This window comes from Crinia signifera, chromosome 3, assembly GCF_055691185.1.
Source record: "Crinia signifera chromosome 3, ASM5569118v1, whole genome shotgun sequence".
Taxonomy (NCBI): domain Eukaryota; kingdom Metazoa; phylum Chordata; class Amphibia; order Anura; family Myobatrachidae; genus Crinia; species Crinia signifera.
Window position 1 is genome coordinate 159,581,898 of NC_139219.1, and position 17,959 is coordinate 159,599,856.

General features: G+C 46.3%; 1 protein-coding gene and 1 long non-coding RNA gene across 8 annotated transcripts in view; one reads left to right on the forward strand and one right to left on the reverse strand.

Annotated features, from left to right (window-relative positions):
- The window catches only part of LOC146063901 (uncharacterized), a 165,165-nt gene extending 148,587 nt beyond the window's left edge, over positions 1-16,578 (reverse strand). For 2 of the 3 annotated variants that reach the window (XR_014471705.1, XR_014471706.1), the window contains exon 1: positions 16,238-16,578. This is a non-coding gene — a long non-coding RNA (uncharacterized LOC146063901). Of the gene's footprint in view, positions 1-11,675; positions 11,753-16,237 lie in introns of those variants that run through there. The other variant, XR_014471707.1, reaches the window with a different exon arrangement.
- The window catches only part of FAM184A (family with sequence similarity 184 member A), a 211,401-nt gene continuing 205,639 nt past the window's right edge, over positions 12,198-17,959 (forward strand). For all 5 annotated transcript variants that reach the window (XM_083176804.1, XM_083176800.1, XM_083176802.1 and 2 more), the window contains exons 1-2: positions 12,198-12,346; positions 16,369-16,579. In XM_083176804.1, coding sequence (XP_083032930.1) covers positions 16,400-16,579 — 180 coding nt within the window. In that variant the 5' untranslated portion in view covers positions 12,198-12,346; positions 16,369-16,399. The remainder of the gene's footprint in view (positions 12,347-16,368; positions 16,580-17,959) is intronic.

Below are 17,959 nucleotides of genomic sequence, written 5' to 3' on the forward strand. Positions count from 1 at the left end.
CATCATTCCGATATCTGCCAACGCTACTGAGCGGTAAGATCTACTTCAGACGACAGGACGGACACTGTCACTGATCTTTGTGTGACAGAAGTCCTGTGCTCAATTTGTGGCTGCTACTACACCTATAAGCAGGATATTTGTGCTGCAGTAAACGAAAGTGTGCACACTAATTTGTCCAATACGGTGAATCACCCATGTGAACTACCTTGTTCCTAAAAGACATTGGGGGAAATTTACCAATATGAAAAACCTAGTTTTTCGTATTGGTATTTCCCCTACGGCTGCATACGACTGTTTTAGTCGTATGCAAAGTCGTGTTCCGGAGGGGAAATTACAAAGCAGTCATATACATCTGCTTTGTAACCCTCCGATGGTGTAATGATTCGTATTAGCGGCCGTATATACGGCTGCTAATACGAATTATTTCTAGCAGTCTGCACGGATCAGTCAGATCCGTGCAGGCTGCAGAGTGTAAAAAAAAAATAGAAAAATTAAATAAAAAAAATAAAAAACGGCGTGGGGTCCCCCCCACAGCCGTAACCAGCACCAGGCTGACGGAGCCTGGAGCCGGTAATTAAAAATCAGGGAACCCGACAAATAGGGGTTCCCCGATTTTTAACAACCAGCCCCAGGCTCCTGCTCTGGGGCTGGTTCCCACAATACGGGGGACAAAATGAGTAGGGGTCCCCTGTATTTTAAGAACCAGCCCCAGGCAAAACCAGCCAGCAGGGTAATGCCACAGCCGGGGGGAGACTTTTTATACAAGTCCCCCCGGCCAAAGCATTCATCCCTACCGACCAGTCAGCCTGGCCAGGGGCCCTGGGGGAGTGGGGACCCCCCCAATGAAGGGGTCCCCCCCCTCCAGGACTTACCTGACCAGGCTGAAGCCTGGTACTGTCCCCGATGCCCCTGGGCGGTGGGCATCGGGCTGATTATGGTGTAAAAAAAAGATGAAACTATTGTTTTTTACTGTGGCACTACAAGTGCCAGCAAGCTGGGACTTGGAGAACCACAAGTCCCAGCCTGCTGGGCATTAAAGGGCCCGCTGGCACTTGTAGTTCCACAGTTAAAAAAAATAGTACAATAAACACACTGACACAATGAAAATAAAAGTTTAATACACACATTACATACATACTGATACTTACATTTCTTGATCCCGTAGGTAGCCCTGGTCCTGATGTCCTGTGTCGTCCTCCAGGTCCATGTCGGCTGTCTGCGTCGTCCTCCAGGTCCATGTCGACGGTCCGGGTCCGAAGAAATCCATATTGGAGCTGTGGAAGGAAATCCTACTCACCTGGTCCTGCGCTGAAGAAGTCTTCTCTTGATCCGACGTAATCCAGGTAATGTTGAAGCTGTCGCCGGTCCCCGCTGTCTATTTTTTTACACTGAAGCCTGCACGGATCTGACTGATCCGTGCAGGCTTAAAGCAAATACGACATGAAAATGGTGTTCTATTTTCCTGTCGTATTTGCGTGGGTGTTTCACACCACTTAGCAGCCGTATTATCAGTACGGCTGCTTAGTAAATCAGAAACCACCATTCTTTTGAATGGTGATTTCTGTCGTATCCTATCGATGGTGTAGGACATTCGTATTTGTAAATACAAATACGAATGTTCCATCTTTAGGACTACGAATTGTTATATTTTTGGGATTGTAAATCCCGAAAATACAAATTCGTAAAAAAAAGGTGTATTTCTCCCTACGAATACACCTTTTTTCTACGAATCCATTTTGGTAAATGTCCCCCATTGTATCTTGAAAATCAATTGGATTCATACCATTCAAATCAACCCCTTTTTCTACCATAAGGGGATAGATTATCCAATGCTTATTTCAATTGGTCTCATAATAGCACTTCGTTGATACCCTGGTTTTAAATGTATTATTGTATGTATTGTTGTGATATATGTTTTTTTAATAAATTGTGAATTCCTTGTCATACCCAAGAGCCCCACGTTCCTTTCTTGTTCCTGTTTAATTTTAGAGGCTAGCAATCCTCTAACGTGGTGGCTGCAGGGGGACAAGTTACACCCCTCTGGTCCCGAGCGCCAAAGACCATTTCTTGGTTGCTGTAGCACACATTGCAATCTGCAACAGATGACAACATGTGTTTCATTACACACAACTTACATTCAATGAAAATATAAACACAACCCTTAGAAGATACATTCACACTCACCCTACAATAACTATTGATTAAATGACATGGTAAACATGTCTGTGGCTCCAAGCAACGTGACCGGCCATTGACCAACTCCATCTAACATCTAATGTAAACATTACTGGTATTGTACTGCTCAAATGTAACACACATGAACTTGCCTCTTCTTAACGTGCTCCGTCTCACGAACTTGTGGAGCCACCGCATTAATCTCCGCCGTTATGTCCTCCCAGATCTTCCATCTCCTTGTGTGTGTCAACCTGTCCTGTGGACACTCGATCCAATCCCGTGTGCGGGGTCCCAGGATGGCAAGCTCCTGCGCTTCGAATGCCATGTTTCTGCTGCTTGGTTCCTCTGTTGCCCTATTTCGGCCACGGCCACCTGTCGCTGTACTCAAAGTGCTGGCCAGGCTACTCTGTTGGGAAGCCACCTGTTGTGTTCCCAATGATTCTGCTGAGGCTGAGGATGGGCCAGCTGCCGATTGGCCTGATGTAGATGGCCCATCTGGCTGCTGTTCTCCCAATGGCTGGTCTGGGTTGAGGGGGACATAGCTGGTGCTGGAGTCCATGTGGCCAAACAGGTCCTGCAACACCTGATCTTCCTCAGATTCTGAGCCAGCCATGTTTGCAACAACATTGCAGTTTTGTAACACACCTTTATATCCTATTTCTGTAATTGGCGTACATCAGCGACACCCTGCGTTCCGTACGGCAGCGTTCCGTATGGCAGCGTAGACCGTGCGGCGCATAGGCCACGCCCCTACCTGCGGATTTTTTTTTTTTTAAACCTGGCAAACATAGTAAGTCTGATTTAGTAGCTATTTGCAGATTTGTACTCCAATGACCAAATAAAACTGAGGTCAGACATGAAATGTATATGTGAATGTACATCTGTACTGTGCACTTGTTTGGTATGTAGTACAAATGACACTAACCCTTCCATATGTAAATCCAGTCCACCACTTAGGCAATAGTAATCAGTGCTAGCATCCAAATCACATGTGAAAGGTCTCCAAATTCTGGCTTGATGCTAGCTACATTTCATTCAACATCTCTAGTGTGGCCCAGTAGAAGGTAAGTGTACACATGGCACCATGGCCTAATTTGGGAAAAGGTCTGGCACTATTTGCTATGTTTCTGCTGTATAGCTTTCACTTTAATAAAGCAGTTTAGTACCTTGTAGAGTTAGGTGTAACTGGCTAGTGATGCAGACTATTTCACCTGTTGCTTTTACCCATGTTTGGTGAATGTAATAGATTATATATAATGGGTTGCCAACTTATTTCACTCTGTCTGTTTAGAAGATAGTAAGTAATGGCATGGTCTGCTCAACTATGCAAAGGTACAGCAAGTGTGGGTTGGCGATGCAATAGGTTAGCTGTCTGTTGTGGCGCATACACGCTGTTAATGACAAAATGAACAATAAAGTTAATACCAAATATCACTCTGATCAACCAATGACAGGACATGATTGCTTGAATTGTGCCATTGCTAAGATGGCTTCCTATGGGAGAGCAGCACCCTTCTCACCCACGGAGCTTAGGACACTGGTCTCCGTTATGGAGACCAGGCTGGGGCGTGCGGGGCCCTTCATTACCAATAGGCAAAAGCGCCAGGCGTATGCCGCAGCCCGCAGGCGCATATTTGCGCGCACCCAGGTGCGCAGGACCATCGCACAGCTGGAGCGGCGATGGTCGGATCTGAGGCGCCGCCAGCCAGAAAAGCTCCAGCTAATACAGGCCAGCATTGCACGATGTAAGTGTTTACCCATTAAATGCCCAATTGTACAATATTGCTTACATGACCTTTTTTAAACCAATAAGGTAACCTGCCTGATCCATGAGTTAAACATGGCATACACTATATGTGTGGTACTTCCTGTTTGACACCCTGTAATGGTCATAAAATATGTAATTGTGTAGGATTATTGTTTGTGATGCTTACAATGGCCCAAATGTCACATCATAACTGCCATGTTACAGGCTTTGTTTGATAAAAGCCAGTAAGGAGCTGATTGGCTGTACATTTATCTCTACTTATAACCTTTGGATTTATAGCTTGTTAAGGCTTAATACATCTGTCCAAATGACCCCTAATTGGCACTTTTTTTTCTCAAACACAGCACGGGATCGAGCAAGACAGGCCCGGGAGGAGGCAGAGGTGGCCCAGGAAGAGGTCGCAGAAGCGATGGACGAGGAGGTGGTGTTGGAGGAAGGGGTGGCGGAGGAAGTGGAGGCGGAGGAGGTGCCAGAGGAAAGGGAGGAAGTGGAGGAGGAGGTGTTGGCAGTAGAGGCGGAGGTGGTGCCAGTGGAGGAGGAGGAGGTGCCAGCTGAGGAGGCCCCGGAAGAAGAGGAGGATGAGGAGGCCTGTGAGGTGGTGCAGGCGCCCGAAATTGGTATGTATACATAAAGAATCATTATTCCTTTTGTCATCTACTATTTGCTATGTAGCACTGGTGATTCAATTGTGTTTTAAAATACTATAAATTCATATAACAAACAGGGTAGCAACAGACACACTTAGATAGGGTGCCCAAACCATCCCTTTCATCCTGGACACATATTAATGACACAGGTTGTGAGGATGGCTTTCAGGTCGATTTTAAGTGCCACTGAACCTGTGTAGTTAATCTGTATCCTGGAAGAAAGGGATGATGTGCTCATGTAAGGGTTACATGTCCCTGCTGCAAGCGTACAATCTGTAGCCTCATATAGGTGAATAGAGTTTACAGGTGATTGATCTTTCTAAACTAGATTAAGTATGGCATAAATGGAGTATGGACAGGCGTGGCTTAGAATGGAGTAACAAGTGGTCATGTGTTTACACATATAGAGCTTCTCAGTGGCGGCTACTACATTTGTAGAGCAAGAATGCTGTTGCTGGTCCTCTAGGGAGAAGAGAGGGAAGGCTCTGCCGTTTAGGCCCCGGCACCAGCAAAATGGTCTGTACTGGGACATTCCGGATGGTGTAATCGTTAGTGTTACAGCCTCACAGCAGTGAGGTCATGGATTAGATTCCACCATGGCCCTAACTGTGTGGAGTTTGTATATTCTTCCCATACTTACATGGGTTTACTCCAGGTACTCCGGTTTCCTCTCACAATCCTAAAATATACTGGTAGGCTAAATGGCTTCCAACAAATTAACCCTACAATGTCTGTGTCTGCGTGTACATGTGGTAGGGAATATAGATTGTAAGCTCCACTGGGGCAGGGACTGATGTGAATGTTCAACTATTCTCTGTAAAGCACTAAATAAGAAACTGTTAATAAATAATAGTAATAATAAACTAGTGTATGCGCACAAGCAGTGGTTTGACTGTTCATGCGCAAACCCCTTGCTTCTATGGACTGTATCAGCTGCAGCCCATAGAAGCCAGCCAGAGCTGACGATTAAGCAGGGAGTGTCGTCCTACAGGAAGCCAGCTCTATGCTAATTGCAGCCTGGTCTGGCAATCCCATCACCTCATCTCCTTCTCCCTCACTGCTTCCCCCTCTCCCACCCCCCCTCCCAAGCGCATTGTCTCACGGCATAACGTCAACACACTTGATCTTGCTGCCTTCTCAAACACGCTGTGTCCTCTTCTCGCCCCAATCGCCCTCATGTCCTGCCCGAACCTCGCTGCCTCCCTCTATAATGACACCCTATCTTCGGCATTGGACTCTGCCTGCCCTCCCTCCTCTATCCCCCTTCGATGCTCCAACCCCCAACCGTGGCAATCACCTATCACCCAATTCTTTAAAAAGTGCTCTCGCACTGCTGAGCGCTTCTGGAAGAAATCACGCTCCCTTGCGGATTATCTCCATTTCAAATTCATTCTTTCCTCCTTCAGCTCTGCCCTTGCTCTGGCCAAGGAATCCTACTTTAAGTCCCTCATCCTTTCCCAATCATCCAATCCTCGCAGGCTCTTCGCCACCTTCAACTCCTTGCTCTCCCCCCCTCCTCCAGCTCTTCCGTCCTCCATCGTAGCCGCTGATTTTGCTACCTACTTTTCAACCAAAATCTCCTCTCTCAGGACTGCCATCACTGCTGCCATGACCTCACCCTCTCCCTCCTCCCCTCCTACATCTCCACTCCCCTCCTTCCAACCCCTGTCCTCATTTTACCCCACCACTGCTGCTGAAGTCCACTCTATCCTTCAATCCGCTTCTCCCTCCACCTGCCCGCTTGATCCTATCCCCTCCAATATTATCCGTCGTCTCAGTCCATCAGTATGCTCTCACCTGGCTCACCTCTTTAATCTTTCCCTATCCTCTGGGATCTTCCCTTCCTCCTTCAAACACGCTCTTGTCTCCCCAATTCTCAAAAAAACAAATCTGGACCCCAACTCTCCATCCAACTACAGGCCCATCTCCCTCCTCCCTTTTGCCTCCAAACTCCTAGAACGTCTGACCTATAATCGTCTCCTAAGCCACCTTACTGCTAACTCCATTCTAGACCCCCTCCAATCCGGGTTCCGCCCTTTACATTCCACTGAAACTGCCCTGACCAAAGTCACTAACGATCTACTATCGGCTAAATCCAAAGGCCTCTTCTCTATCCTCATCCAGCTTGATCTGTCGGCTGCCTTTGACACTGTTGACCACCCTCTCCTGCTCAACACCCTCCGCTCCTTTGGCATCACTGGCACGGTCTTCTCCTGGTTCACCTCATACCTCTCCGATCGCTCCTTCTCCGTCTCCACTCCGAGCTCCTCCTCTCCTACTACCCCCCAGCCAGTCGGTGTTCCCCAAGGGTCAGTCCTTGGCCCTCTCCTCTTCTCCCTCTACACCACCTCTCTGGGCACCCTCATCAGCTCCTATGGTTTTCATTACCACCTTTATGCTGATGATACCCTAATCTATCTCTCCTCCCCCGACTTATCCCCATCACTTCTGTCCAAGGTCTCCGAATGCCTCACGGCCATCTCAGCCTGGATGACCCAACGCTTCCTGAAACTAAACATGGCTAAAACTGAACTTCTAATCTTCCATCCCCCGAACATCCCCTCTTCTCCCACTATCTCCATCAGCATTGGTGAAACCGAGATCACGTCCACCGACCAAACGCGCTGCCTCGGTGTCATCATTGACTCCTCCCTCTCTTTCACCCCCCACATTCGTGCTCTCTCACAGTCTTGCCGCTTTCACCTACGCAACATCTCACGCATCAGACCATTCCTCTCCACTGACGCGACCAAAATTCTCATTCACTCTCTTGTCATCTCCCGCCTTGACTACTGCAACATCCTTCTCTCTGGGCTACCTCTCACCCGCCTCGCACCTCTCCAATCCATTCTTAACGCTGCTGCTAGGCTCATCTTCCTCTCCCGCCGCTCTACCTCCGCCTCCCCCCTCTGTTTATCTCTTCACTGGCTCCCCATTCCTTTCCGAGTTCTCTTTAAACTCCTCACCACCACCTACAAGGCTCTCTCCTCCTCCACAGCTCCCTACCTCTCTTCACTGATCTCTATCCACACTCCCTCCCGTCCTCTTCGCTCCATCGCTGACCGCCGACTGACCTCTCACCTAATCACCTCCTCCCACTCCCGTGTCCAAGATTTCTCTCGCGCTGCCCCCCTGCACTGGAACAACCTCCCGCCACCCATCAGGCTATCTGATTCCCTTACCTCCTTCAAGCGCTCCCTCAAAACCCACTTTTTTCGACTAGCCTATCCCTCCTCCTAACCTCTTTTGATCCTCCTATCCTGCCTCCGTTCCCCTCCGTTCCTACTTATCCTATTGTATTTCGTTCGTCCACCCACCTATTTTTAGTATGTTAACTCTTATGAGCAGGGCCCTCCTTCCTCACGTACTCACCCTACCTCATTACCTCACCTGTGCTCCTGTCCTGTTCTTCCCTTCCTCCACTTCATCTTCGGTCTCCTTGACTATTTTGACACCTACTTCTGAACTGATGCTGATTTTAGTTCTACCAGCTATACCCCTATTTATACTGTATCTTTCTACACACCCTGTACGTTACCTTGTAATTTTTTTTTTTTTGTTTGCTATGTACGGCGCTGCGGACACTTTGTGGCGCCTTATAAATAAACGTACTACTACTACTACTACTACTATTGTCCCACAGGACATTTCCTGTCCTGTGGGTGACTGACAGGTGCAACTTTTACTAGGAAGTCACTACCAGTCACAGTGAAGCCATTGCAGTCATGGACTGCAACTCACTCACTGCAGTGGCAGATTGTACTGGGGGCTGTAGTCCAGCAACCCATAGGCAGGGACAGATTAAAGGTTCCAGGCGTCCTAGGCTAAAAACACACGTAGCTCCCCTTGTAAAGCTGCTAAACACACAGGTACAAGTGCTCAGGGACTCGACATTTATACTGCCCATGTGCATGTTACAAAGGTTATACAACTGGCATGTACTATATGATCTAATGCTTGTGGCGTGTGAATTAGACTCTGGCTTTAAGCTGCCCAGCTAGTGCTGTAGCACAATGTATAGTAATGGTTCATCAGTAAGTTACATTGGCACAGCCAACTTTACTGTGGGGTAAAGTTCTTAAGGAGACTACCTTAAGAACTTTACCCCACAGTTCGGGAAGGGTAAAAGCTAACAAGCATGGAATAAATTAGGGGTACTTATGTATTATCTGGGCTCCCATGTTAAATGTACCCCATTTTTTCATACCCCTACTATCCAACTATGCATGGAGTTGATTTTATATAGTGTGGCGAGCGCAGCGAGCCACCGTGCCCGAAGCGTGGCGAGCGCAGCGAGCCCCACGAGGGGACGCGGTCTCATAAGAAAAAGGGGAGCCCAGATATTACATAAGTACCAAATCAGGTTTTCATTTTATTCGTCTGCAAGGTGCCCCAAGCCCCTAAGCTGCAGCCTGATTAGCCTATTGATTAATCAGGCACTGCCCATAGGTAAAACCTGCCACTGGTCTGGATGGATCAGGTTGTGCAATTTTTTACTTTTCTAATAGCGGGGATTCTACTGGAGAAGAGCACCAACTGGCGCCTTGTAATTCTACTGGACAAGGGAACTCAGTGGTGCCAGGAACATGGTAAGTATGTACAGTGTGTGTGTGTCTAATAAAGAGTTACATTAGTTGGTCTGCAAGTCTTTTTTTAAATGTTTCTTTTGCAGGGAGACTATAGGTAGCAGCAGGCCGTTAATGCACCGCATCAGCGGAGGCTAATCATGACATGCCACAGAACCTTCTGCTGTCAGTGGCTTTCAACTCTTCCAGCTGACCACCCTGCGCTGACACATTGGTGAGGTCTCTTTTACATGTGGCTGTCAGCTCTTCCAGCTGCCCCTCACCGCACTGGCACACACACATTCTCAGCTAGCAGCGACTTTCAGCTCTTCCCGCCAACTAAGTCCGTCTCCCCCCCCCCCCCCCCCCCCCTTGACGCTTACATGCAGTTGGACTACTTCTGCAAATTTGGTGAGACTGGAGGGCTGTGTTTGCGTTTCCCACCTTAAAAAACCCAGCCCTCTTACTTGTATTAAATTATAAAAGTATATGCGAGTGCGGATCCTTTCTGTGGTGATCATTATTTCAGCTCCTCTGGGCTGTGTTTATGCTGCTCTCTCCAGTGCATAACCCTATTGGGCCAGCTTCTTTCCTAGGCTTGTAAGTTATTGGTCACTAGTGGTGGGGACTGATTCAGCTGTAGGCTTAGCCTGCAATTGAGTGCTGCAAGAACAATATAGTAATGTCTCATTTGGCGTTTTGTAGAACTTAAATGGGTTTCTAAGATTAAACTAGGTTTAATCTTCGGTTTTTCACAAGGTTTTATAAATACACTAAATTGGCTGCTGGTTTAAAACAACGATGATAAAAAGCGTAAATGTGCTGTTAGTTTGAAGCTGAGATGTCACAAGATGGTTTGATATAACATAAATGTGCTAGGCTGCAGCCCATTTTAAAAATGGGGCGTGGCCTTGTAGGAGCTTGGACACCACCTTTTTTCACATTGTAACAGCATTGTCTCTGATTGGTATAAACAGAGCAAGGGTTTGTACCAGTCGCACAGGGAAATATAGTATCGTTTTCATTCAGGTGGACCCTTGTATAGGTTATTTCGTGTGGGATTCACTTGAGTCAACCTGTAAGGGTGTGCTACCATGGGACATAAATTTTGAGCATACAGAGAAAGAGAAAGCACAGAATGTCCAGTATGGTGCACCTTTGAAAGGAATGTACGATAAAATGTAACTTTTAATAAAGGATGCTTTTAAAAGATTGCGAACATAAAAACACACTAACACACAGATAAACACAAATAGTGATTTAAAAGAGGAAGAATTCCTCATGCAGTGTGCCCCGGATTTGTAATACAAATGACAAATTGGAAATTTTTATTATAGATGTCTCCTGGTGTGTATGCACCACGGAGAACCCCACTTAAAGGTTTGCTGTTAAATTCAAGAACAGTTGTACTTCATGTGTAACCCTGAAAATGAGATCTACCATGAGATCGGGTTCACATGTATCGACTTTGTGTGTGCTGAAGGGAGATTGACTACTAAGTCCTATTATTCGTGTGATCCGAAATCCCTGTCAGCGCAACCGTTGTATCAATCACTGGTATAGATCGATTGACTTGATATTTACACACACAATAAGATTAAACCTAGTTTAATCTTAGAAACCCATTTAAGTTCTACACAAATTATTGTCTGTGTAAATATCAAGTCAATCGATCTATACCAGTGATTGATACAACGGTTGCGCTGACAGGGATTTCGCATCACACGAATAATAGGACTTAGTAGTCAATCTCCCTTCAGCACACACAAAGTCGATACATGTGAACCCGATCTCATGGTAGATCTCATTTTCAGGGTTACACATGAAGTCCAACTGTTCTTGAATTTAACAGCAAACCTTTAAGTGGGGTTCTCCGTGGTGCATACACACCAGGAGACATCTATAATAAAAATTTCCAATTTGTCATTTGTATTACAAATCCGGGGCACACTGCATGAGGAATTCTTCCTCTTTCAAATCACTATTTGTGTTTATCTGTGTGTTAGTGTGTTTTTATGTTCGCAATCTTTTAAAAGCATCCTTTATTAAAAGTTACATTTTATCGTACATTCCTTTCAAAGGTGCACCATACTGGACATTCTGTGCTTTCTCTTTCTCTGTATTAGCTCTGATTGGTTGGCCACCCCTTCACTACATCATAGATCATAGGCATTTTTATAATGGGTGCAGTGTGCGCAGTGGTCCTATGGGGGGCACACACGGCACTCATATATTATACTTACCCCTATGGAGTCCCACAGCGGAGGCACCGAAGACACAAATCAATAGAAAAATGGCCACCGCGGCCATTACTGAGTGATTTGCGCAGTATACCCTGGCATAATACCAGAGTCTGCTTGCCATCACAGAGGAGGGGGCCCGCAGCGGAGGCTGTACGGGCACCCTCTTAAAACAACCCTGCCTTACATGCTGTTACTTGTCATTCGCTAAGTGCCGGCATACAGGGACCTATAATTCTCCTGTTAACGACAATTTTAGTTCAATATAATGTTTACTGACCTCTATCAACTCTGCATCCACTGCCCTGAGGTAGGGGAATAGCAACGAGCTTCAGCCCAGGCTTGGGGGAAGACTTGAGAGGGGTCCGCTTTATTGGGGTTTCTTTATTTCCTTTATTACTTTCTTGAGATAAATATACCAAAAAAAATAGTTACATTGGGGCAGATGTATTAAGCCTTAACAAGAGATAAATGCAAGGGTGATAAAGAGAGATAACAACTGGGCAAGCGGGTGCAGACTGTAGTGGCTGTCAGGAGCAGCAGGCTGATGAATATACATCTGCATGGATTCTAGTCTGATTGAAAACAGATTCTGTCTCCCTATGTAATCTGTGATAGTCTCCATAACATGGGTCCCTTATGTATCTAGCACAGAGGCAGGCAGTAATGCTGGGTCATGTAGTTCCACAGCAGCTGGTGTCAGGAAAGCAGTACTGTACGGAGACGGATGACAATCCGCTGCCAGTGCGCAGGAATCTGCTCTATGGTGACAGGTGCAGCAGCTGCACTGCAGCCTAGACGGCCTGCCACTGCCGCTACTGTGTAAAAGTGGGAAGCGCTCCCAGCAATGTCAGACGACGTGACGCGACGAGTGGGTGTGGCCAGACTGAGCAAGCCTAACAACCGAAGCGATGCCCCTAGCAACAGGAGAGCCAACACATGAGCAGCCAGGTACATTAGTAATACTGCATAGATATACGTGTGTGGGGATTTATTTAATGAATGCCCTTCTATAATGTATCATTGGAGATAGTTGCATATAAATCTTAGTAAATCTTATATGACAGGGTATGATTATGAAGCTCATGGACTTTGTCATATTGTAGACAAGACCAGTCTGCTCGGTTCCACTTATGCTCACTCAAGTCCCCTTTAATGCTCTGTCTGCTAATAGTTTTTATTATTGTGTGTTTTCAGTTGTTGGCACTACTACTAAATAGAAGAACAGAAACCTTCTGTATCTCATTTGTAATGTAGTGAGATGAGCTTTAAAACGACGTTACACTGCAGCAGGCAGGGCTGGCACTGAACCTGTGAGAGTAGGTGTGTGCTGCTATGTGCATGCCTATATTTCATTACATTATTGTTTTGGGGACATTCAGAAAGTGTCTGATACGGCAAACTATGTTATTGTGCTTCAACATGCTTTTGGCACTTTAATCCCAAGTATATAAGGCCAATTGTTAAAGATAAAGTATATATTGTACTTATATTTATATGTACTTAAACACATAGATCAAATCAAGTCGCACAACCCCTTTCAATAGAATTGGTTTGTTACCAGTATGGGATGCGTATCCCTCTTGTACATGTACAAATTACCCTTACTTCCTAAAGGTTACAAAAATAATTCCAGTACTTGTGTAAACTGTTAGCGTAGCCCAACTGCAGCCTAGTGTAGTTAGCATACCTCCCAACATTTGTTGACGGCGACTCGGGACGCATCTCCTGCGCTATGGGGGCATGACCCAGAGGCTCTGTGAGCCTCTAGCCATGCCCCCAGCCCCCTGGCTGCGGGAATAGACGCTGTGCGCATGCGCACAGCATTTATTCCCCGCTGCTTAGCAGCCGACAGGGGGGACTCCCAACAGCCCCCTCTCACCGCGGGACTCTGCCGACCGCGGGAGGGACAGCGGGACAGGCCCTGATAATCGGGACTGTCCCGCTGAAATCGGGACTGTTGGGAGGTATGAGTTAGTGTAGTGTTCCAGCTGCTGCCCTGCGTAGTCAGCGTAGTGTCCCTGTCAGGCAGCTTTCTCACCGTACTGTCCCCACAAGCTGCAGCTCTGTCCCTGGCAAGCTTGTGCGTTTCAGTAATTTGTGCGGCAGGGTACAGCAACCCTACCCGTTTACACTTCAGGGAGACGGCAAGTGCGTCTCATGCACACTAAAGGACGCATTTGCCAGTTCTCCATATTACATACTGGCAAATGCCTCAGGAAACTACACAAGTACCATAATCCCTTTGGATTACAAGAAGATACAAGATTTATTTTATTAATAACTACAAGGTTTGGGGAATTAAACTGTAAGTGTCTCTTCTAGTTATATTTTAATACATTGTAGTGCAGCCATATGTACCCCTTATTAATCTACTGGGACTTTTAATGTGGCAACATGTTTTATAGAACGAGTTTTTGTTTATCAATACCTCAGTGTTAACCTGAAATATAAAAAATATAGGAATCAATAGGTTGTATCACATTTTAAATCTGTAAATATTGAAGACGGTAAACTAGGGACTATGTAAAAACTGGACCCGGACAAGACCCCAGACCGCCGGACCGGACATCAAAATCTGCAGTCCGGAGCTTGTAGTGTCTGGTCCGGGGGGGTGTCCCATCCTGGGGGTGTCTTGTCTGGGGGGGATGCCTGTGATAGCACACACTGTTTTTTTTTTAAATTATGATCAAAAACCACCCATTAGAATGCGTAAAAGATTGTACATTTCTGTTACCAAAATTCACAGATTTTCGTGACCAAAAATCGTCATAAATCGTATGCGAATTCCAATTCTACCCCTAAAACTGCATTCTTTTACATTTGCGATTTGGCCAAAAATAATGCGATTTACAAACATGCGATTTAGTGCGATTTCGGAACCTTACCAAAACTCATAGACAACACACTTTAAAAATTGTTGCGGTACATATGTCTTTTTGCCGCCATTCCTCATGACTTTTTGTATGTGGTTCCGGACTGTAAATTAAATTGCAAAGGTACCTTGGAGCATGTGCAGTATGGCCGCGATGGAATGTGAAGTCGGACGCTGAGCTGTGTAAATATCGTTGTATATCGTACATCTCTGATTCAGGCCATAGGTGCAGTAGTGTGCCAAATCAGAGCAGTCTTGTTCACTGTGTCGTGTAAGGTTATATAACGGGGTATGGGTAAAAACCGGACCGGACAGGACTCCGGAACGCCAGACCAGATAGGCTCCATTCATCAATATCTGTCATTCTGGAGCTTATAGTGTCCGATCCGGGAGAGTGCATTGCCAGGGGTGTCCCGCCCGGTGGGGCTGCTCTGGCACCTGTCACCAGGGAGAGGAGAAGGGGGAGAACACAGCCTCCCTGCATTGTCCAGGGATGTAATAAAAACCGGAACGGTCTGGAACACATGGGGACTCTGTAATCTCCCCTTCCCCATGTCCCTGGTGAGAGCTATCACAGGGACCCTCCTGGACAGGACACCCCCCTGAATAAGCTCTACAAGCTCCGGAATGCAGAGTTTGATGTCCTGTCTGGTATTCCGGGGTCTTGTCCAGGTCCGGTTTTTACTTAGTCCCTATATAAAGTGGTGAATAGAGCACATTTTTATGGGCACTATGCTGAGCAGAGAGGCACATGGTCTTTTACAGTCTGCCAAATTGTGTTTTTTTTTTGCATAAGACAGGACTCCATTTCATTAGTTTCCGTTTGGGGAGTAGTCCATTTGAGAAACAGGACAGTGTTGGAAACAGTAACATACTGGTTTCTAAGATTTCACAGAATGGTAACGTTGCTACACAGTGGCATAACTACTGTAAGGCAGCCCCAGCAGCCGCTTAGGGGAGCAAGCAGCAGCAGCAGGGTCTGTGTGGGCGCCAGCACCCGCTCTTCGCACTGACATGCTGCTGCCTGCCGCTGCCCACTGACTGAGCACTGGAGTCGAGTCAGCCGCAGGGCGGGTGGGGCCATGGCAGAGATGTCAAATTCCCCCACTGATTCAATTGACTGTACACACAGCCGGCTATTGGCTACTGTGTACAGGATGGGCGGGCTGATGGGCGTGCTAGGGTGGCCTGGGATGCATCAGAGCCAAGGGAAGCAGTAGTGTGTGCTGGTCTCTCTTCCTCTCTCCTGCTTCAGCTTCTCCATTATGCGCGTGACGTCATCACGTCACATGCTGGAGAGGAGTCTGGAGGGGGGGGGTGCACCACAAACTTTTTGGCAGGGGGGAGCATAATTTATAGTTACGGCAATGTTGCTACAGTTTGTATGCCGATGTCATGGCATTACTTGTAAAATAATGTTTGGAAATCGGCGTCGAAAGCAGTATAAAATGTCATCTGTTTTGCCTATTGTATTCACAGAGTCCTCAGTTGGTCCAGTTATATGGTAACGCTATACTGTCACCTGTACTGTTAATGGATTATCATTCCCACAATTATTTCACCATCTTCTCCTATCAGGAAAAGGGGTCCTTAACTTACGGATAAGCTCTTCATAGCAGCATGTCCCACAGATTGGTTTACATGTGTCAGTTTGAAATAGGCTGTGGGGTTTACACTTTATGTATTTGTATAAATATGTATGTATGTGAATAAATATGTATTTCTGTGTATTTCTACTTCCTGCAGAGTCTGGAAATTGTTAAAAGTATTATACAGATTGATCTACAAATGTACTCCTATACAGTGCATACAGTATATTCTGTAGTTTGCAAATGCAAGCAGACATCACTCTCCTCGTGCACATCCCCTTATCCTTTTCCTGGTCTTTTATTGGATATATGTGCTCACTGTGCCTATGATATCCACACACACACACAGAGGTGGGAGGGGGATTGAGCCGTGCTTACCTCAGTCACTCTGTACAGTGACATCCCTCAGGCTGCATATCAGCACATTGCTCTTTCTTAATTCATATCCCATTGTGGCTTCATTGTCTCTGGTGTATCATCAATTTCTCACCCTCCCTCACTGTTTTTAGGGGGAGGTGAGGGGAATCTGAAGCCGTGAAGATGGCGACAGGAATGAGCTGGCAGCAGCAACAGCATTACTACGGTGGAGGGGCTTCTACCAGTGCTGCCAAGTTTGTGCCCTCATCTCCCGGTGTGATGGCACATCAAGCTGGTTTGAGCATGGAGTATACTGCAGAGCTGCACCTTAAAATGAGCAAGAAGATAGCACAGCTGACCAAGGTAACCAGCACTCACAGAGGGGGTTAATTATGGTGCAATAGATACTTCTGTTGGGCTTTGTAGTATTGTCTTCTGCTAACATACATTAGGAGGTGCCAGGGTAGATTATTCATGTTACTTCATTTGTTAGACATTTGCTAAATCAGTTTATTGTAGGATTAAATGAATGTGAATAGACAGTGAGGTATTGCTAACTTTTTTAATATGACATAATACTATTATTTACTTATGAGAAGTTGGCTTTGGTATGCTGTGACATTGATAAGCTGCATACTTTGTACTATGGCCCTTATTCAAGTTGAATCGGACAGGCACCAAGTGTTCTTAGCCCCGCCTACCGAACGGATCGCTCACACCGTCCAACTGCGGCAAGACGCAGAGCGAATGGACCGCGAGTGGATGTTTCACGAAAACACCTCCCCCATATGTGGGAACCTCCCCCATTCTTTGATAGTCGCCGACCATCAAATGATAGACCGAGTGCTCAGGCAGAACCGAGTGCTCCAGATCACTCGGACATTTTTCCGTATGAAAGCAGGGATCTGGGCGGGCAGCTGACACTCGGCTATGTCAGATGTCCGCCCCCCACACGTGCGTCACGGCCGGATTACCATATGTACACCCAGCGTTTTCATGGGAACGCCCATGAAACGTGGGGTGTACACATATGGTAATGAGCCCAAACATCCCTTCACGCCCCTCTCCACCTCCTGCTCGGGTGGTTCCAACCATTCGTTTTCTGCACAGAACTCACGCCGTGTTCGGACGTGCAAAGCGTTCGCACATGCGCAGAAATGCCTCTGCACATGTGCAAACACCAAACATCGGCCGTCCGACCGCACATGCAGCCGACCGACTCAATCAGAATAAGGGCCAATGTGAGCTACTGTACATATATGTTCATCATGCTAGCTAGTCATGCTAACTTTGCAGATCATCTTCCCTTATGGTAGCACCCAGAATCCCTCAGAAATCATATGGTGGGCAGGAAATGTCTCGCTTACTGTTTCTATTTGTGATTTCATCTTTGACTGCCCCCCCCTCTGAAGATTACCCTGGTTAAATTGGAAGTGTCATCCCTACAATATCCCCAATGGGTACTTTAGCATATCAAAACAAGATTTGAAAATATGCTTAAAGCTAAATATTGGAAAAGTTTCCTTATCATTCGTCTACTTGAAGCTACAGTAACAGGAGCCATTTTTTCTTTTAAAGTAGCTGAGTCCGTATCTTTCTCATTTGCATGCAGAGCCTGTGGCATATAATGTAGCATACAACATGCAAATTGCAAAAAGGTATTTATGAAACGAGTGGTTAATAACGAATAGGAATTAGGCTCAATTAAATGGACGATTTTAATTGTTCTGGTGAAAGTCAGTA